General features: G+C 46.4%; 1 protein-coding gene across 1 annotated transcript; it reads right to left on the bottom strand.

Annotated features, from left to right (window-relative positions):
* Nucleotides 1-2,782: 2,782 nt before the first annotated feature.
* Nucleotides 2,783-11,892, bottom strand: Ywhah (tyrosine 3-monooxygenase/tryptophan 5-monooxygenase activation protein eta). Its single transcript, XM_055624006.1, has 2 exons — nucleotides 11,607-11,892; nucleotides 2,783-4,209 (listed from the first exon to the last, which is right to left on the bottom strand). Exons 1-2 carry the CDS (start codon nucleotides 11,691-11,693, stop codon nucleotides 3,556-3,558), a joined length of 741 nt encoding a protein of 246 aa, XP_055479981.1. The 5' UTR covers nucleotides 11,694-11,892; the 3' UTR covers nucleotides 2,783-3,555.
* Nucleotides 11,893-19,277: the final 7,385 nt, after the last annotated feature.

Genomic DNA, 19,277 nt, shown 5'->3' with positions numbered 1-19,277 from the left:
CCAGAGACCACCAAAGACAAGCTAAGAGGCTAGGACTTACAGTCACACCACTGGTTTAGAAGAGATGCCAACTGTAGGTCTTGCAAATAGTTCATCAGCATACAGGTGGAGAAGTAAGATTGTTTTCAGTCACTTTCTAAGTATTTATGTGGGGGAGACTCTTGGCCCAGTCTACAAGTAGTCAGTGGATAACTTGTAGGAGTTGTTTTCTGCTTCTATCATGAGGATTCCAAGAATCGGACTCAGGTCTTCAGGCTTGATGGCGAGCATCTGTACCAGCTGAGCCATCTCGATGGCGCATTGGTCATTTTCCTAAAATCCCAACCTGAGACATAAACACTGTGAATTTTGTTCCACAATTTCCACATTTTCATTTTCTTATTGTGTCTACATACAAATGGTCCCACCCTAACCCTGTAAGAACAAGGCTCATGTCTGTGTCAATTGATCAAGGCATTTCAAGCCACCCAATGTACACCATGCAGTAGCAATTCAATGAGATTATCTCATGGAAAAGGAATGATAAACGCCATTGTGTGAGCCGGGCGTGGCGGTGCACGCCTGTGATCCCCGAACTCTGGGAAGCAGAGGCAGGAGGATCACTGTGAGGTCAAGGCCAGCCTGGTCTACAATATCAAGTCCAGGACAGAAAAAACCTGTCTCCAAAAAAAAAAAAAAAAAAAAAAAAAAAAAGACAGAAGAGCCCTGGGGCAGACTAGCCAGTTACCCGAGCTGAATCAGTGGGTTCCAGGGTCAATAAAACACCGACTCAAAAACCTACGGTGGCCAGTGATTGAGGGAAAGTACCTGATAGCAACATGCACAGACCTGTGCACCACATACATGCTAGAAACACACACAAACCTGAGTATGCAGGTTGAACAAGCTGTTGTAGCTGAGCTTTGGCTGGCGCTATTGCCTGTGTTGCCTACAGGGTCCTCTCAGAGGAAAAGCATAAAGGTCCCGATTTCAGAACATGCCCGGGAATGCTGGGAGGACACTGAGAAGCCACTCTGGTTACAAAGGGAAATGAAACTGAGAGCAACAGAACACTGGCAAGCAAAGGGGTCTCGTCAAAGATGTCTTCTCTCCAACGACTCTGGATCCTTTTGAATTTTCAGATTGTTTTTGTGCTCACAGGATAGCAGCGTGGTGTTATGGAGAAGCAAGGACCTTGAAGTCTTGCAAAGCACCAGGCTAGGTTGCCTTAGGAAAGTCACTTTTCCTAGGTCTCAGAATTCTGGCCACTTTTTTGCTTTGTTGGTTTTTTGTTTTGTTTGGCTAGGGATAGATCCCAGAGCCTTGTTCACGCCAGGCAGCCCTCTACCACTAAATTTCATCTTTAGCCTTTGAGCTTTTGTTGTTTTGCTTTTTGAAACAGGGTTTCTCTGTATAGCCCTGGCTATCCTGGAACTTGCTCTGTAGAGCAGGCTGGCCTCAGAGCTCTGGGTTGCCTGTCTCCTCAGTGCTGCGATTAAACACGTGCCACCACCACCAGCTTCAAGCTTTTGAACTTTTTTAAGATTTATAACCTCTTATTCTGTGTGTCTGTGTAGGGATGTGTCCACTTGAGTGAAGGAGCCACAAAAGCCAGTAAGAGGGCTTTAGATTCCCTGGAGCTGCAGTTACTGTGAACAGTCTAAAATGGGTGCTGGGAACCAAACTTTAAATCTCTCCAGGGTTGTACTTATGTTTAACTGTCGAACCATCTCTTCGGCCTAAAATAAAGCCTCACTTAACAAGGTGACTCATTCTCAGAAGTGTCATTTTCCCTTCATGATAGCTTCTATTCTCCAGAATAGCCTGCAGTTACAGCAGAAGACAATATCTCTTTTGATTACTCAACCTTGTGGACCTCCTGCTGTTCTAGACAAGCTCTAGTCCAGTGGAAGTGGAAACTCACCACTTAGAACAAAGACTGATCCAAGTTACCTAGTAGTTCAAAGAGAATGGGAGGCTCCCAGTCAGGTCAGAGGATTCTAAGAGTATTTCACTAGATCATGAGGAAAAGCATTCTTGTGTATGTCAGCTTGGAGAAGGAAAAGTAGCAGCAAGGAGCTGGTCAACTGGTAGTATCTTTCTGGGGTCTAATCTCAGATAAGATTCAAAATAGCCATGGCAAAGGAGCCATAATGTAAAGCAGCTCCATATTTAAAGTATTTATCATCACCCCCAAACTCAACTTGAGTGATCTTTCTGCCTTGGCCTTCTAATTAGCTGGACTGTAGGCTCAGGTTGCCATACCCAGCTTAACAGGCCAGTGTTGTTTTCGGAAAAGTTCTCATGTATTCCAGACTGGCCTGGAGCTATGTGGCCGAGAATGACCTTGAATTTCCAATCCTCCAGCCTCCACCCCAGAGTCCTGGAATAACAGGTATTTATGTGGTACAGGGAACCCGACCTAAGGTTTCACTCATGTGAAGCACTCTCCCTCCCACTGAGCTGCATCTCTGCCTTAGTGTTAGTCTGGAAAATGAGCCATGCTCAGGATATACTGTCAGTATCAACCACCACCCTCCCACCAGGACGCAGACCAAGCCTTACAGAGGCTCCCTACCACAGAAGGCAGCACTGGGCTTGTCTCATTTACAAGCATCAGTTAACAAGGACAGTGGATGAAAAGGTGTTATTTCATTTAAAAAAAAAAAAAGGTATGGAATGAAATCAGAGGACAGTAAAAGTCTAAGTACTGAATACAGACTACCAATGTTACATGTTTGAGATATTCAAACCAACTTTGTGGGAAGGGAGAGGGGGGAAAAAAATCAAGGCCAGGCACAGATAATATCCCCAAAGCAGCATTTATTTACTTTTTATGTCCAAAACATTTATTTTAGCAGTCTGGCATTTCATAACCACCCATCATGATTGACACAGGTTGACACACATGATGCTGTCAGGGTACACAAGAACAATAGCCAAAGAGTTACAAAAAATAAATCCATGATTCTTAATCACAACCAAAAAAGAAGTTACACATATCAAAACTTCTGATGCATTGCATTGAAAAAAGAAAGTGTGCGCACATCATAACTTAAAGAGGCACAGCAGGGGCTGCTGAAAGCTCACGGTAAACAGTTTGTACAGCTGACGGTGAGGGAACAAGTTGTCGCTGTGTCAGGTTCCATTAGCTGAAGGGGCGAGAGGGTCGAATTCATTTTTTGCATGCACAAGATGTACTGCTTAACCAAACACTATCAGCTTGTTTTAAATAGCAGCCACAGCCCGTGTTGACTAATGCTCCTTCCTACACTCCTCAATTACTGTCACCTGTATTTGCTATAGATCAACAGACATAATAAAATGCCTCATTCAGAACACACTTCTCCGCACACTTCAAAAAGGGAGTGCCCCCTGGCTCAAAGCAACCATCAGTCCAGCAAATGCCCATGAAGGTTTATCTGAAACTGCTTCCCAAGGGACAGGAGGGCAGATCTGAATAGCTGTGCTGCCAATACAGATAGGTTTAGCACTAGATATAGTGATTGTGGCAAGGAAGAATCAGTGATGATTAGGGGTGGTGGGTGAGGGAAGGGTCAGGGACCTGAAGGGTCTTCAGTTGCCCTCTCCTGCTTCTTCATCCTGCTGGTCGCTCGTCCAGAGGGTGAGGTTGTCTCGCAGCAACTGCATAATGAGAGTGGAGTCCTTATAGGAATCCTCATTTAATGTGTCCAGCTCAGCTATGGCATCATCAAAGGCTTGTTTGGCTAAGAGGCAGGCCTGCTCTGGTGCATTCTGGATCTCATAGTAGAACACAGAAAAATTGAGGGCCAGGCCAAGCCGGATGGGGTGTGTTGGCTGCATGTGCTCTTTGCTGATTTCAAAGGCTTCCTTGTATGCGGCCTCAGAAGCTTCAACCACACTGTTTTTCTTCTCCCCAGAAGCCACCTCTGCCAGGTATCGGTAGTAATCGCCTTTCATTTTCAGGTAGAACACCTTGCTCTCATACTGAAAATCATTGCAGTTCTTGATGAGGAACTTGTCAAGCAGAGCCAAGACATCATTACAAACTGTTTCCAGCTCCTTCTCAATCTTCTCCCGGTAAGCTTTAACTTTCTCCAACTTCTTTTCGTTTCCATCTGCCATGGTTTTCTGCTCAATGCTACTAATGACCCTCCAAGAAGATCGCCTGGCACCAACTACATTCTTGTAGGCCACAGAGAGGAGATTTCGATCTTCATTAGATAGAGGTTCATTCAGCTCTGTCACCTGCAAAACACCAGAGGTAACCATAAGAGTGCAAAGCCTGAGTATCCTGGAAATCATCCCTTCGACATAATTAACAATTCTTTTCAAAACAGAGCCAGGCACTGTGGCATATGCCTGTAATCTCAGAACTCAAGACATGATAGGCCTAGGGTAATTCCTAATTTAAATCTGATGTTTGTGTGGTTGACAATGAGGCTCAGTGGGTTCAGACTGCTTGTCGCTCTTGCAGGAGACCAGTGTTTGGTCCCCAGTATTCATGTCAGGTTGCTCACACCTGCTTATAATTCTAGCTCTAGGAAGAGCAGACACACAGACACACACACACACAATATTGCTCTTTCGAGAGAGGGTTTCTCTGTGTAGCCCTAGCTATCCTAGAACTTTCTCTATAGATCAGGCTGGCTTCAAACTCGAGATCTGCCTGCCTCTACCTCCCAAGTGCTCGGGTTAAAGGCACTGACTGCATCACCACTGCCCAGCAAAAGAAAAACTTTTTAAATGTTCTCTCTTTGATAGGGGAATGGCAGACTGTGTATCATAAAAGGCACTGCAATGGCACACTATGCTCAAGACTTTGCTCTGGGGTATTACTCACAGATACTTCCAGGCCTCACCCAAACTAAAATGAAAAGTACATTAAGGAAACAATGCTACTTAACAACCATCTTTTTTTTTTCCAAAGCACAACTGGAATCAAGGTGGCCATAAACCTGGAAACACTAATTACTTTAAATGGAAATGTTCAATTTCACCAGCTACAACTTTTCTTGGTTTTCTATAATGCCAGCTCCAAGTGAACCAGCTATACATTTAATAAAACATTAAGATTTTGCTGTGGGCTGAACTGTGTCCTGGAAAATTTATGTTGAAATCCTAATCTCACTAGTACTTATTAATGTGACCTTAAGTGGAAGTCTTGTAGATACAATCACTTAAGAGCAACTCATACACCCGATTACTGGTATCCCACAAGGAAAGCAAGCTTTGGAGACAGATACACAGGCACAGGACAGCATGTGACATGAGAAGCAAAAGCTAGAACGACAGTGTCTTTGCAAACCAAGAACACCAAGGACTGCCAGACATCGCAACAGGCTAAGAAGCAAAAAAGGATTTTTCCCTGGGTCATCAGAACAAGCACTATCTTGCCAGCATCTGCACTTTAGACCTCTAACATCCAAACCTATAGAATGTTTCTACTGTTTTAAGCTACCCAATTTGTGGGAGGAGGAGGTGTTGTTGTTTTTTCCCCCCCGAGAAAAGGGTTCTCTGTGTAACAGCCCTGGCTGTCCTGGAACTCATTTTGTAGACCAGGCTAGTTTTTTGATTGTTTGTTTTTGGAGGCAGGGCTTTTCTGTGTAGCTTTGGCTATCCTGAACTCACTTTGTAGACCAGGCTGGCCTCCAACTCACGGAGATCCACCTGCTTCTGTCTGCCTCTTGAGTGCTGGTAGGCTAGTATTTTTTAATATAGGTGTCTGAAGATGTCAGAGATGACAGACCGGCTTTGTGGTATGAACCACTTGATATGGGTACGGGAACTGAACTTGGGTCTCAGGTCCTCTGCAAAAGCAGTATTTTATACTCTTCAGAAAAACCTGTCCATTTTATAAAAGCCAGCCTCTCCACCCCACCCCTCTTTTTGAGATAGGGTTTCTATGTATAGCACTGCTATCTTGGAACTCACTATGTAGACCAGGCTGTCCTCTGATTCACACATACCTACCTGCCTCTACCTCCTGAGGGATTAAATGTGTCTCTCCATTTCTTAAAAACGAAATAAATCAATAAATAACAAAACAGTCCCCATGTCAGCAAGTTAACAGTTGTCTTTACTGTAACACAACTTTTGGCTATTACCAACTCTAACTCCAGGGCACTTGGCTCACCCACTCTCCGCTCTCTGATTACACAGCATTATTACAAGTCACAAATAACACTGTCTGTTGCTAACTCATTTATCTTCCTATGACATTATTTGCTTACTCAGAAATCTCTAGGGGCCTCCTCCCACTACTCATAAGGCAATAAACTGTGGATAAAAATAGACCTAGGGCCAAAAACAAAACAATGACTAGAAAAACTTAAAAGTTTTTAATCTGGGAGATACTCATTATCAAATGCAATACTGAACAAACAAAACTGTGCCAGGCATGGTAATAAAGGACCATAATCATAGTTACTCAGGAAGCTGAGGCAGGAGGATTGAGTTGAAACCCTGCTTCGGCTATGTAATAAATTCAAGACTAGCACAGATAACAAACATTATTCTAAGCTTAATATTGTCAAATGAAACCGCCACTCCCCCCTCGTAAGAGACTGACTTGTCATCGCCTTGCTTTTGACATCGTTCAACCCAAATGACTGGCATTAGTGCACCCGTCTCTGAAGGCACCAGACTTCGGAAGTCCTACCCAGTTCTGATCGCGGAAGTGTCTGTACCCACAGCAGAAAAACAGAACCTCAGGGAAGAAAGGAAGAGTGGGGATACCAAAATGCTGGCATTAGGCTGCCTCCACGGGGACATCAGGGGACATGAGAGCCCCACTGCCTTATGAAATACGGTGAAGATGAAGGAGCTAATAAAACAATTTCTTCAATGTTTGTGCTCACACATTCACGTGTTCAGGAGTGCACTGCAGTGTGTTATGTGTACGGAAGCCAGAGGATGACCTCAAGGTGTCATTCCTCAGGGTCAGCCATCTTTGAGACCCTTTGAGGAAGGGTCTATCTCAATGGTCTGGAACTCAACAAGTAGTCTAGGCTAGATGACCAGTGAACCTGTCTCTGCCTCCCCAACTCTGGGATTACAAGTATATGCTCACCATCTGGTTTTGCTGCTGCTTTTAGTGTGGGTTCTGGGATTCATCTCAGGACCTCGTGTTTGTATAAGCACTTTACCAACTAAACCATCCTCCCAGACAAGTGAAATGTAACAATGCACAGCCAGAACTGCAATTCAACCAGTCCTTAACCATTACACTGAAATATCCTGGCCTTCAGAATGAGCAGTTCAGACCTACATGCTTCCCTTTCACACTTTTCCACTGTAGTTAAGCTACAACTAGTAGACTCTACTTTTAATCAAACTTGGCAGATACACCCAGTAAGTATAAACTTAGTAAGTTCACTTACATAAAGTAACTGGAACAATGGCTGGAACAGCAAAACATCCATCAGAAACTATCCTTAAACTTCATGGGACAGTGTACAATGTTAAAGTGAGAACTCAACATTTCAAATTTTGGCTTCACAGCCATCTGACCAAGACAAAATTAACCACTGCGAATCTCATCTGCAAAATGGCGCACAGCAGCACCTTGCAGGCTCCAGTTTTAACATGATCCGAGGGCTGAGGGAATCAACCAGTGGTCAAGCATGCATGTGCTCAGCATGCACAAGGCCTTGGGACTTGGTCTCTAGCAGCAGGCAGATTAATATAAATAAAGCAGTAAGTACATGGACTAACAGCTACCATCTAATGAGTTCCCAGAAAATAAAACAGATTCCATAAACTTAATGAATACAATAGGGTAAAAACTGGGGTGTCCTTTGAAAACTTTTTACTTTTTCAGATAGTCTGTATAGTTCAGTCTAGTTTTGAACTCAAAATAATCCTCCAAAATCAATTTCCATAGGAATGAACTATCAAACTCATCCCATACCACGTTTCTAAAGAAAAAGTGTTAACACTACAGTTAAAATATATATCAAAGGAGTACCTTTCCCCCCCAAAAAAAATGAGTAGTTAATGGTTCCCATGAAAGCTTTTCAGAAAAATAATTCAGAAACACAGAACCCAGAACCCAAATGCAGACCAAAATCAGAAGTCCTGCTTTCAGGGCAGGAAAGCTGTGTATGCATCTGGATGCCAAACGAAATGGGTAAGGTACAAGGGATCAAAGCCAAAGCCTTGAGTACATTCTCCCACCCAACCCCAGGCCCTGGAGTAGCCTTTAACTGCAACTATTACATAAATAATTAAACATCTTCTTCCTTCCTTCCTTCCTTCCTCTGGTTATATATTGGCAAAGACACATTTCCAATGGCCAGCTGGTGGAAAACGGGGTCGCTCCTAATTCTATTTCGAACAGCACTAAAATGGCTTTCATACTAGCCATGCATGATGGCTCACACCTTTATTCCTAGACTCGGGAGGCAGAGACCAGCCTAGTCCACTTTAAGGAGTTCCAAGACAACTGGGGGAGGAAGGGAGAACATAGTGAAAACCTGTCTCAAATTTTTTTTCATAATTCCAAAGGATTATGTCTTCCCCAGTATTCTCCTTTTACGTGTCACCTGCTTCTTCTCTCACTTCTCATAATCTTAATTACCAGGAGGAAGAGCCTTTTACCTATTAGGAACTTTTGCCTCTTCCTGATCTTTGACATTCATCAAACCCTCTCTATGCTCTGCCAATACCAAAACACTGAAGCAGCTGGGTTTCATGTCAGTCTGAGATCCAAAGACCCAGCAGGCATAGACAAGAGGATCCTGGGTTTGACGTCAATGAGACTCTAAGATTGTACAGCACCATGTTTCATCTTATAGTTTCACAGTTACCACCTATATTTTGATATAATTGATTTTGGAATAGAAGATATGACTAAATTATATCTACGTCTCTACCTGTCAATATTCACTGGAAGCCTATAGTTTTCCTGTCTTCCTGATATTTTACAGTCCTACAGAAACACTTTAATCCCACTTAATAAGCCTATGTCAGAGTCCACACTATTAAACTCCATGGACGTGACTAGGTGTGAGATGAGGAAGAGCTTGATGATCTGGCTCCTCATATTATGAGCTGAGTAACACTAGGAGTCATAGTCTTCAACTGAAGCAACACCACTATTCCTCATGTGCTGGGGGGAGGTGCTGGGGAATCAAGACTGAGGCCCTCGACAGCCTGCTCCACCACCTGGGCGCCATCTCCAGCCCAAATTCTTAGTTTACCACTACTGTCCTCCAGGTGACGCTGCTGGATCAAGAAATATCATTACAGGCAATGTGATTAATTTAAATTAAGAAAGAAAAACCTTCTGAAGATTAAAGACAAAAACTGACTTGTTAATGACATCAACATTCCTAATTTTACACTTCAGAGACCCAGAAGCAACTTTCAAGGTCATAGTGGCACCAGATCCTTCCATCAAGCCAATGTCCTGCTCCACCCTCTCAGACATTATACTTACCTGTTTTCAACTGCCTGAGAGAAAACCCACAACAAACCACAGGGCAGCTAGGCATGGTGGTGCACACCAGTGATCCCAGCATTTGACACGTAAAAGACAGGATCATCTGGAGTTCGAGGCCGGCCTGAGATACATGAAACCCTATCTAAAAGAAGGAAATACACAATACAAGTATACTAGAATTCATTATTCCCAAAAGCTTTAATTAAGGTCTGTGAATGGATAACCCATCATTTATTAAGAATTTCATCTACAAACTACACCAATAGGCAAACTGAGATTGTTCTCCATCTAACAAAAAGTATATCCCACTAATACAGGTGACAAACATGAATTCTGATAGGAAACAACCCTCTTAATTTTTAATAGTTAATTTGAGGGAATGTTTTATCATGAATTTGATGGTGCAAATATTAAATTCTCTTGGCACTTGGTGTCTTTCCAATCCATGAATCATCTCAGACATAGATTATATATTTTGAACACACTCAAAGGTCCATTAGCTTTTGCAAAACGTTGCCCTAATGCCTTACAGAATTGTGGATACGAGTAGGAAAATGCAGATTATTTTTCAAGGCCACCTAGAAAGACCTTTTTTTTTTTTCCTCTGCTAAAACTGTATTTTGTTCTGGTAATATCTCTCTGGTCTTTTCTTATTTTCCACCTCAGGAAAGCTGACAGCTCCAGATACCTGATAGCCATTTTCCCTTAACTTTAAATCAGCTTCATTTCCAATGGGCCTCCCCAAACTGCTGTCCCACTCAAACAGTGAGCAAAGGCCTGTTCACCCAGCTAGCTGTTCAGGGAGAGGCCTCACTGTGCATAATCCCAGAACCTCTGAGGTCCTTGGTGTGTGGATAGAATTGGCTTTCAGGATGCACACTGGTAATGTCAGTCTTGTTTCCAATAATTTGCAAAGCTGCATTTTAAATTCATTCTCTCAGAGAATCCACAATTTCTTAAAAGTTCAGACCCCAAACCTAGAACATTCCTTGCTATAAATAAAGGCTTCTATCTAACCAGAACAGCATACCATTATGCTGAAATCAGTATCACCAATGAATCAACAAATGGGCTGTGATGTTGCTAGGGTCCAAAGACATTTTGCTGAATGTGTACCAGGACACTAGAGGAAAGATGACTTGATCATCATTCTTACCTGGGAAACCCTAAATGTTGGCCTCATATTTATATCCCATGTAGTATCAAAATAAACTCTGCAATTAAATTTGTAGGGAGTATCTAGGTGTGTGCTTGCTTATTTATTTATTTATTTATTTATGAAGCCCTTTTCAAAGATCAGCTATAGGACATATGAGCTACAACCCAAGACAGTTAATACTCATTTACGACAGCTAAAAACTGCCCCAGGGCTACTGAAAATGCAGATTTCTGCGTCTCATCCTCAAAATGTTTGTATATTTAGAAGTCTAGGGTGGAGGGAGTCCAAGGGAATTCTCCCCAGTTACTGGTCAAGGCTGTACTTCTGCCATTGTGTGACCTTGACAAGAAATACTCATTCTGAAAAACCCCAGCACAGCGTGAAGAGTGGTCTACAGTGAGGTGGCAACCAGAACTCAAAAGTCTGGAATAGGCAGGTAGGCTCCAAACTACGGTATTTGCTAGGGTGTGGCTGGGCATGCCTCCTTTACCGGAAATCAGGCTGCAGAATCCATCTGAGGGTCTCAGGGCTGCAAAGGCACCCAGGTTCGCTTCATTTCCATTTTATCTTCAGGCAGCCATGCAGCACTGGACCGTTGGGATATGTGTAGGGACCCACACCCTCCATCACCGCTGGGAAGGGGTCTCCGCACACAAAGCCAGCCCCGAGGTGTGGAAAACGGGAAAGAACCAACTCCAGGCAAGCGATGCAAACAGGTCGTGGCAGAGGAAGCCAGGAGACGGGTCCCCACTCGCCGATCCTTTATTCCAAGTGGGTGAGTGGCGGGAGGAAAGCGCGTCTCGCCCCAGGTCGGGCAGAAGGGTCGGGAAGCAGGAACGCGACTTCCTCGTTTCCTCGGGCACCCCCTCCCCCACCAGGGTCCCAGCTAGGATGGGGCCACCCCGGCCCCGGCCGGGCCTCAGGAAACGGACAGTCCTCCGGCCGCCGCAGCCGAAAGGTGGCCGCGCGCGGGGAGGGAGCCGCCGCCCAGGCCCGGGCCCGCCCCGCAGCCCCCCGCCGCCCGGCTCCCGGCGCGCTCACCGCCTTCATGGCGGAGGCCATGTCGTCGTAGCGCTCCGCCTGCTCCGCCAGTCGCGCCCGCTGCAGCAGCTGCTCTCGGTCCCCCATGTCGCTCGCGACTCGGCCTGGCCTCGCGCGCCCGCACCGCCTGCTCGCTCGCTCGCTCGCTCTGCTGCCCCGCTCCTCCGCTCTCCAGCCGCCGCCGAGGCCGCCGCCGCCGCCGCGCACGCGCACTGGCTCGCCGACTGGCGGGAGGCTGCAGGCTGCGCCGCCGCTCGCGCCCTCTCGCTGGCTGGCCGCACGCGCTGTGGCGGAACGCCGCGGAGCCGCCGAGAGAGGACAGGGGGGGGCACCGCGGGAGGGCGAGGCGGGGGGGGGGGGGGGCGCGACCACGCCTGCGCACTCGGAGCGGTGCGCCGAGAGCGGCGGGAGGAGGGGGGCGGGGCGGCCCAGCCCTAACGGTCTTTTTCAAGGTGACGTCACCTGCCATAAATAGCCGCGGCCGGGGCCGCGCCGGAGGGCTGCGCAGGCGCCCTCGCGGTGCTGCAGTTTACCGCCGCAGCGTTCGAGGGTGGGGAGCGGCCGGGGCGCGGCGGCGGTGGCTCCGCAGGCTGGCGGTGGCGCAGCCCAGGCCGGGAGAGCGCCGCAGAGCCCCCGTTAGGGCAGCAGCAGATAACCCCGCGTGGAGAGGCCGAGGCGCCGCGGCTCCCCGCTGAGGGGCTGCTCTGCGCCGGCTGGCCACACCCAGCCCCTGGGTCAGCTCTGGCGGCGGCTGGGGTGGGGCCCGCCCTTGGGGACAGCCCCTCACAGACACACTTAGAGCCCACCGTCCTGCAGGATGGCGCTGCTAACCTAAGAAGTGGCCTTGGGCCAGCTCTGGCTCTCACAGGAGAGGGCTGGGCAGCTTGGCGGAGTTGAGTAGGGTCCGCGACGTACCTTCGGGGAGCCGGCCCACTGTTGGGCCTTGACTAACATTTCTTGCAAGCCACGACCGTGGTAAACCCAGGAAAACCAAAAGTTGTCGAGCAGCCTTACCCTGTTTCAAGTCTTTGAAAGGGAATTGGTTATTATAGCTCAGAGGTACGGTGTTTGCCTGGAAGGAGTGAGGGTCTGAGGTGGATCCTCAGTGGAAGAAGGAGGCGCAAAAAATGCAAAGGAAGGCCACACATCCTGTGTGCGGTGGGACCAAATCTGGTTTCAATATCCTCTTGGACTTCTGTGGCAATGGAGTGGTCATCAAGCCCCTCCCAGGGGCTTGTGCTAAGGGTTCCTGGGCTGAGCCTGAAGACAAGCTAGAACCTCCCCATCATCCCCCCAAAAATACCCAACTGGCATGCCTTTTAATCCCAGCACTCAGAGGCAAACAGAGGCAGGTGTGATCTCAGAGTTCTAAGCCAGCCTGGTCTAGAGAGTGAGTTGCAGGACAGCCAGGGATACACAGAGAAACCCTGTCTTGACACACATTTACAAACATTTCACTGTAGCTGGGCGTGGTGGCGCATGCCTTTAATCCCAGCACAGCTTACTATTATAGTGAGACAAAGTCTCACATGTAGCCCAGGCTGGCCTCAAATTTGTGATTCTCCTGCTAACCCCACTTAAGTGCTGGGGTTGTGAGCATGTGCCACCAGGCCCAGCAAGCGCTTGGGAGGCAGCTCAGAAATGTCTGTGGCCTGAAAATCACACAGAAAGTGGCAGAGCCAACGCTTAAACTTGATTCCACCAGATGGCCTCCACACTGCCCTGTGCCATAAACTAAAAAGGTTAAGATGACTGTTACTGTAAGAAGAATACACAGGTTAGCTGCACCCTCTTCCCAGAAGCTTTCCTTTTGACCTCTGGAGAGAGTTACCAGATGACCCTGGGACAGATCTCCTACTCCATACACTGTGGCCCTGCCTGGAACCACTCCAGAGCAAAGTGAAGAGGACCAATGATTTTGTGACATGTTGGGTTACTAGGGCACAGAGCCAAATCTGTGTCTTCTTCACTTGGTACAAGGTCTCAGACTTCTCCAGAATTTGCATGGGGGAGGGGAAGAGTTGGGACGGACACCATCATGAGTCTAGACTTCAATTCCTAGCAGGTTCAAATCCTGCTCTCCCAATTTATCATCTGAGTTCTCTTGAGCAAGCCACATGGAAAATGGGTCTAATAACCACATTTTTTGTTTTCTCATTAAAAAAAAAAAAAAAAGGATCTTACTGTGTAGCTCTGGCTGGCCTTGAACTCAGGGGTCCTTTGCTTTTGCCTCCTGAGTGCTGAGTTTAAAAGTGAGCACCACCACATCCCAGTTATAATCTCAGCACTCAGAGTTAGGCAAATCTCTGAATTCGAGGCCAGCCTGGTCTACAAAACGAGTTCCAGTACAATACAAGTTCAGTACTACACAGAGAATCCCTGTCTCAAGAAAACGAAAACAAAAACAAAGCAGGGTCTTGCTCTCATCGGCCTCAGCCTCCCAAGTGCTGGGATTACAGGCACATGCCACCACATTTGGCTCCACAGAGTGTTTATCCCAGCTCTGTGGTCCCTTGCTGTGCTCCATTTTGAGCACAGTGCTAGCGACCACTCCTCAGCATGACTGGATTCCCAGAGCACTATAGAACCTTCCACGCCGAGTCCAGGGAAGACAGACCCAGAAAAGCTATGGCCTGGTTTGTTGTTGTTTTGGTTTTTGGTCCTACCCTCCCAACATCATATACTCTGGTACACTCTGAACTGCCTGAGATGTCTGGGCATCAAGGGACATATTCACAGAAAAGACCTGGTATTGTTCCATAGAGGTGGCAGTCATACTGTTGGCATGGTTACCAACTTGAGCGTAGTGTCACCAAGATAGGACTCGTTGCCACACCCCAGTGCAGTCAGCCTGCTGGCAAGGTGACTTTTCTGATTCCTCAGCCAAGGATAATTACCACTGCCAGCATCGGCATCAACAGCTGGAGCCTATCAATCCCTTCCCTGCTCCTGGGCTTGGGGAGTGATACGGTCTCAAGTCTGCTTGGAGAAAGCTTGCTACCCTCATTCTACAGAAGGAAGCTGAGACCCAGAAGGTCAGATATTCGTCATCTAAGCCTCCCCCCATCAGCTCTCTGCTACCAACTGGGGGTGAGCCACAGGTTTCACAACTGTCCCAAGCCTTCCCCTTTCACAACCTGACGTGGAAGCAAGGCAGCACCCAAGGCAGCTTTTGGCATTTGGAAGTACTAAAATGTCCTGGTAGCCGCAGTCTTCTTCAAACTGCTGCACTCAGAATCAGTTCACAGCCCACCACCACCCCTATCCCATCTCCCTCAGGCTCTGCTCAGAGCTGAGCTCTGGGAGGAAAGAGAGGAAGGGGCCTTTGCTTTAGTTCCGAACAAGGTCAGGGGACTTTTGTTTTGAGATAGGATCTTTGCTATGCAGTAACTTAGGCTAGCCTCAAACTCACTATGTAGTCTAGGCTAGTTTCAAAGTCCCCATTTTCAGCCAGGCACAGTGGCCCATGCCTGTAATCCCAGCACTCAGGAAGAGGTCAGCCTGCTCTATAAAGCAAGTCCAGGACAGCCAAGGCTACTTAGAGAAACCCTGTCTCGAGAAACAAAACCAATAGCAAACCAATAGCAAAAATTCCTGATTTTCATGGCCCAGCCTCCCGTGTGCTGGCTGAGATTACAGATCTGTGCAGTCGTGCCCATCTTGAACTTGTGTTTCTTTTTTCTTTTAATCTTTTGAGGCAGGTTCCTGATAGACCTTAAACATCTGATCCTCCTGTCTCCACCCTAGCACTGAGATTATAGGCAGGCTTTACCACACCCATCAGAATTTTGTTTCTTGGCCAGAACTTTCCAGGTCTTTTCATTTGAGGCTCCTGGGTAGGAGAGGCTGTCTCGGGCTGGGAAAAGAGCTGGGGGCAGGTCTGTTGAGGCTGTGTCGTTGTCTTTGATGCTTAGGATTTCCTATCTGTGACGTGGAGACCTTACTGGATGGCTATGTTCTTTGGTTCCCTAGCTCTGAAGGTGTGGGGCATTGGAAAAGCAAACAGGAGGGAAAAGTAGGGCTGCTCCTAAGGACAGGTGTTGGGCTGACACTGTAGTTTAATGGCAGAACAGGTGCCAAGCCTGTGCAAGGCTCTGGGTTTAATTCCCAGCACTCCAAACAAATAAAGCCAGGCATGGAGGTATACACCTCTAACCTAAGAGTGCTTAGAATAGGCAGTTGGGTCTCAGAGTTTGAGGACAAACTGGTCTACAGGGTGAGTTCCAAGACAGCCAGAGCTAAATAATAAGGGTGATTTGTTTCTAAAATAAACAAATAAATAAATAAGAGCTTGAGACCGTATCAATGAGACAAGGTCTCATCTCTATTCCCTATTCCTTAACAGGTCATGAAGCAGCATCTGGCCAGTACCACGCCCATTTAGCTAAGGTGAGATCAGTATTCTTAACATTCTAAAAGCCAGAGGAAGGAGGCCAGGCAAGTGGTTGGTTTGCCAGCTTCAGGACAGTACAGGAACCTGGGTCCAGACCCATCTTCACCACTGTCTGCACTACCGCCCCTGACCTTCTGAGGGTCTTCTGAGCACTCAGTTGAGATTCTAACTGTCAAGTGCACCTTTACTAGTCCCCTGGGGAGTAAAGGAGAGGGTCACTGAGTCTTTGCCAAGGTTCTCTGCCAGGCAACTGTGCTAAAAAAAAAAAAAAAAAAAAGAAAAGAAAAAAAAAGAAAAGAAAAGAAACATCTTTTCCTCCCCAGGATGTTAGTAGGAGGCCAACAGATTGTTACAGCCTTCTGGCTTCTTCCAGACTACTGGCCCTGACTCAGGGAAACAAAGCCTTCTGGGAGGGCCAAGGCCACAGGAGAAGGCCAATCCCCAGGGTGAGGCGGAAGGTTGATGTGTGGCCCAGGGCTTATGGGAAGGATCTTTCCCTACTAAAAGATATCAGAATTTCCACCTAGCTCTTTGCAGCATGAGCCTGAAGCCGCTTTTTAAAACTCATTACTCACTCCCTAGACATCTTGGGCACACCATGTTCCCAGACTCTGCCCACAAATTTCTACCCACTAAGATGTCCTTATCTATCCCTCCACGCTTTTCTGTTTCTCTAGTACTGCCCCCCCTTTTTTGGACATGTTCTCCCTACATAGTCCAGGCTGACCTCAAACTTTCAAACTTGTAATACCCCTGCCTTTGCCTCCAAAGTATGAGGTTTAAAGGTATGCCCCATGATATATATCCAGCAAATCCCACCTTCTTCAAAAAGCCTACCCCATTTCTCCAACAAGACATAGTCTGCAGGAAACTGGAGAGATGGCTTAGTGGTTAAGAGCACTTTGAGAAAACCTGACTTTGGTTCCCAGCCCCACCCACCATCAGGCAGCTCATAGCCACCTGTAGTTCCAGGTCCAGGATGCATGGCACCATCTCACACACCTGAAATCAAAAGTGCACACACCCACATACAGACATACACCCCTACACATAATTTAAAATAATCAAAATAAATCTTTTGAAGATAGGCATGTTAGCATAGACTATCACAACACTTGAGGCACAGACAAGAGACAAATCTGAGTCTAACCTGAGCTACAGTGTGATACCTGTCTTTTTTTTCTTTTTATCCTCCTACTCCCTTCTTCTTCTTCTTCCTTCTCCTTCTCCTTCTGTTTTTTGAAAGAGGGTTTCTCTGTAACCCTGCCTGTCCTGGACTCTCTTTGTAGACCAGGCTGGCCTTGAACTCACAGAGATCCACCTGCCTCTGCCTCCCTGAATGCTGGGATTACGTGCGCCAAGTGCACCAGGCTCCTTTCTTCTTTTAACTACATATATGTGTGTGAAAGTTACATAAATTTTATCCTTTTGTTGTGAGTTCCACGGGTCAAACTCATCAAGCTTGTGTGGCAGACACTTAAAAAAAAAAGTTGAATTTCTGCCATTTTCAGCATGACTCTAGTACCTGTTCTATGTATAAAACAGCGATAAGGTTGATGTTTACTGGTCATTTTGCAGGCATCAGGCATTAGGTTACACCACATAAGAGATCATCTGATGGAAGGGGAGGAGGACATCCCCTATTATTGGACTGGGGGAGGGGCATAGGAGAAGAAGAAAAGAGGGAGGGAGGGTGGGATTGGGAAGAGATGGAGGAGGGGCTACAGCTGGGATACAAAGTGAATAAAATGTAATTAATAAAAATTAAAATTTAAAAAAAGATCATCTGATCTATTATTCCCTATCACAACAATTTCTCTTGTACCCACTGAGTGGATAGAGAAACTGACACTTAGAGCGGTGTCTGTTTACCCATGGCAGTTAATAGAAGAGTTAGCATTTGAGCACTTTCTTGCTGACTGTAGAATTCCTTGTCATTTCAAGCCCCTGCCTCCTACTTACTTAGGAAGCTGCCACTTCCCTTGTAGGATGAAAGCACCTGAGGATATGGTTAGAGTTTTCTTCTGTCCTCAGAGCCTCCTGGATGCTGGGTTGAGAGTCCTGGACTCTATGAATGCAGAATTGAATACAATTCTACCTTTCTACTACCTTCTCTATGTTATAGAAACCACACTAGGGCCCTCTTTATAAGAGGCCAGGGTCACTGCCTGCCAAACATACCCCAGTGGAGAAATAAAGTCATTCCATTGACAGCTAACTGACTAACTGGCAGTTAAGTGGAAGATAAAAGAGAGGAAGAAAAGACTAAATGAGCTAAGAGGGAGCTGAGGGCAGGAATGGGGCTCTCAGGATGAACTGGCCACCTTCAGTGGCTTTAAAGGTACAAGAAAGAGAGGCTCAGAGGTTAAGAGCACTGGCTGATTGATGTTCTAAAGGTCCTGAGTTCAATTCCCAGAAACCACATGGTGGCTCACAACCATCTATAATGAAATCTAGTTCCCTCTTCTGGCCTGCAGGTGTACATGCAGGCAGAACACTGTACACATAATAAATAAATCAACAACAAAAAGTACAAGAGAGTTACTGGATCTCATCACCAATCTCCGTTCTTCCCCAGGAGCTGTGGAAACCTAGTCTGTACTTCAGCCTCCTCTCATTAGGAATGTTGTGATGGTGATGTCCTTGCTAGATCTTCTGGGCTGCATCCAGAAGGAATGGGACTATGAGAAGGAGTGCTGCCTCTTACGAGATGCTGTGACAATGCTTTTAGTGCCTTTAAATATGGACAGTAAGAGGATCATCTCAACCTGAGATGCTATGGAAATGACTGGGTCAGAGTGGTCTGGGAACAACAAGGATTTTACAAAATTGTGGCCATAAAAAAAGATAATGATTCCCAATCCACCCCACCCCCCAATCCGATGCAAAAGCAGTCATGGTGGCACATACCTTTAATCCCAGCACTCAGGAGGAAGAGGCCAGCCTGATCTACAGAGTGAGTTCCAGGACAGCCAGAGCTACAAAAAGACTTTGTCTTAAAAAAACAACAACAACAAAAAAAAACAAAACAAAAAACAAATGAAAAGATATGAAGGCATATCAGCTTGCTATCTTATTACAAAAATATGGCTAAAAAATGGCCACTTCTTCAACTGTAGTTCTTGGCTCTGCACCCTGACACCCCCTTTCCTCCAACAGTAACTTTATGGCCTTGTTCTGATCCCATTCTGACCCTTTCAAACTTGTTCCTAATCCTTTTGTCTTGTTTTGAGTTTTGTTTGTTGAGACAGGGCCTCACTATGTTGCTTTCTACCTGG

Source organism: Psammomys obesus, unplaced genomic scaffold, assembly GCF_907164565.1.
Source record: "Psammomys obesus unplaced genomic scaffold, mPsaObe1.curated_primary_1811, whole genome shotgun sequence".
NCBI classification, from domain to species: domain Eukaryota; kingdom Metazoa; phylum Chordata; class Mammalia; order Rodentia; family Muridae; genus Psammomys; species Psammomys obesus.
This window is presented reverse-complemented; position numbering and strand designations above follow the sequence as displayed.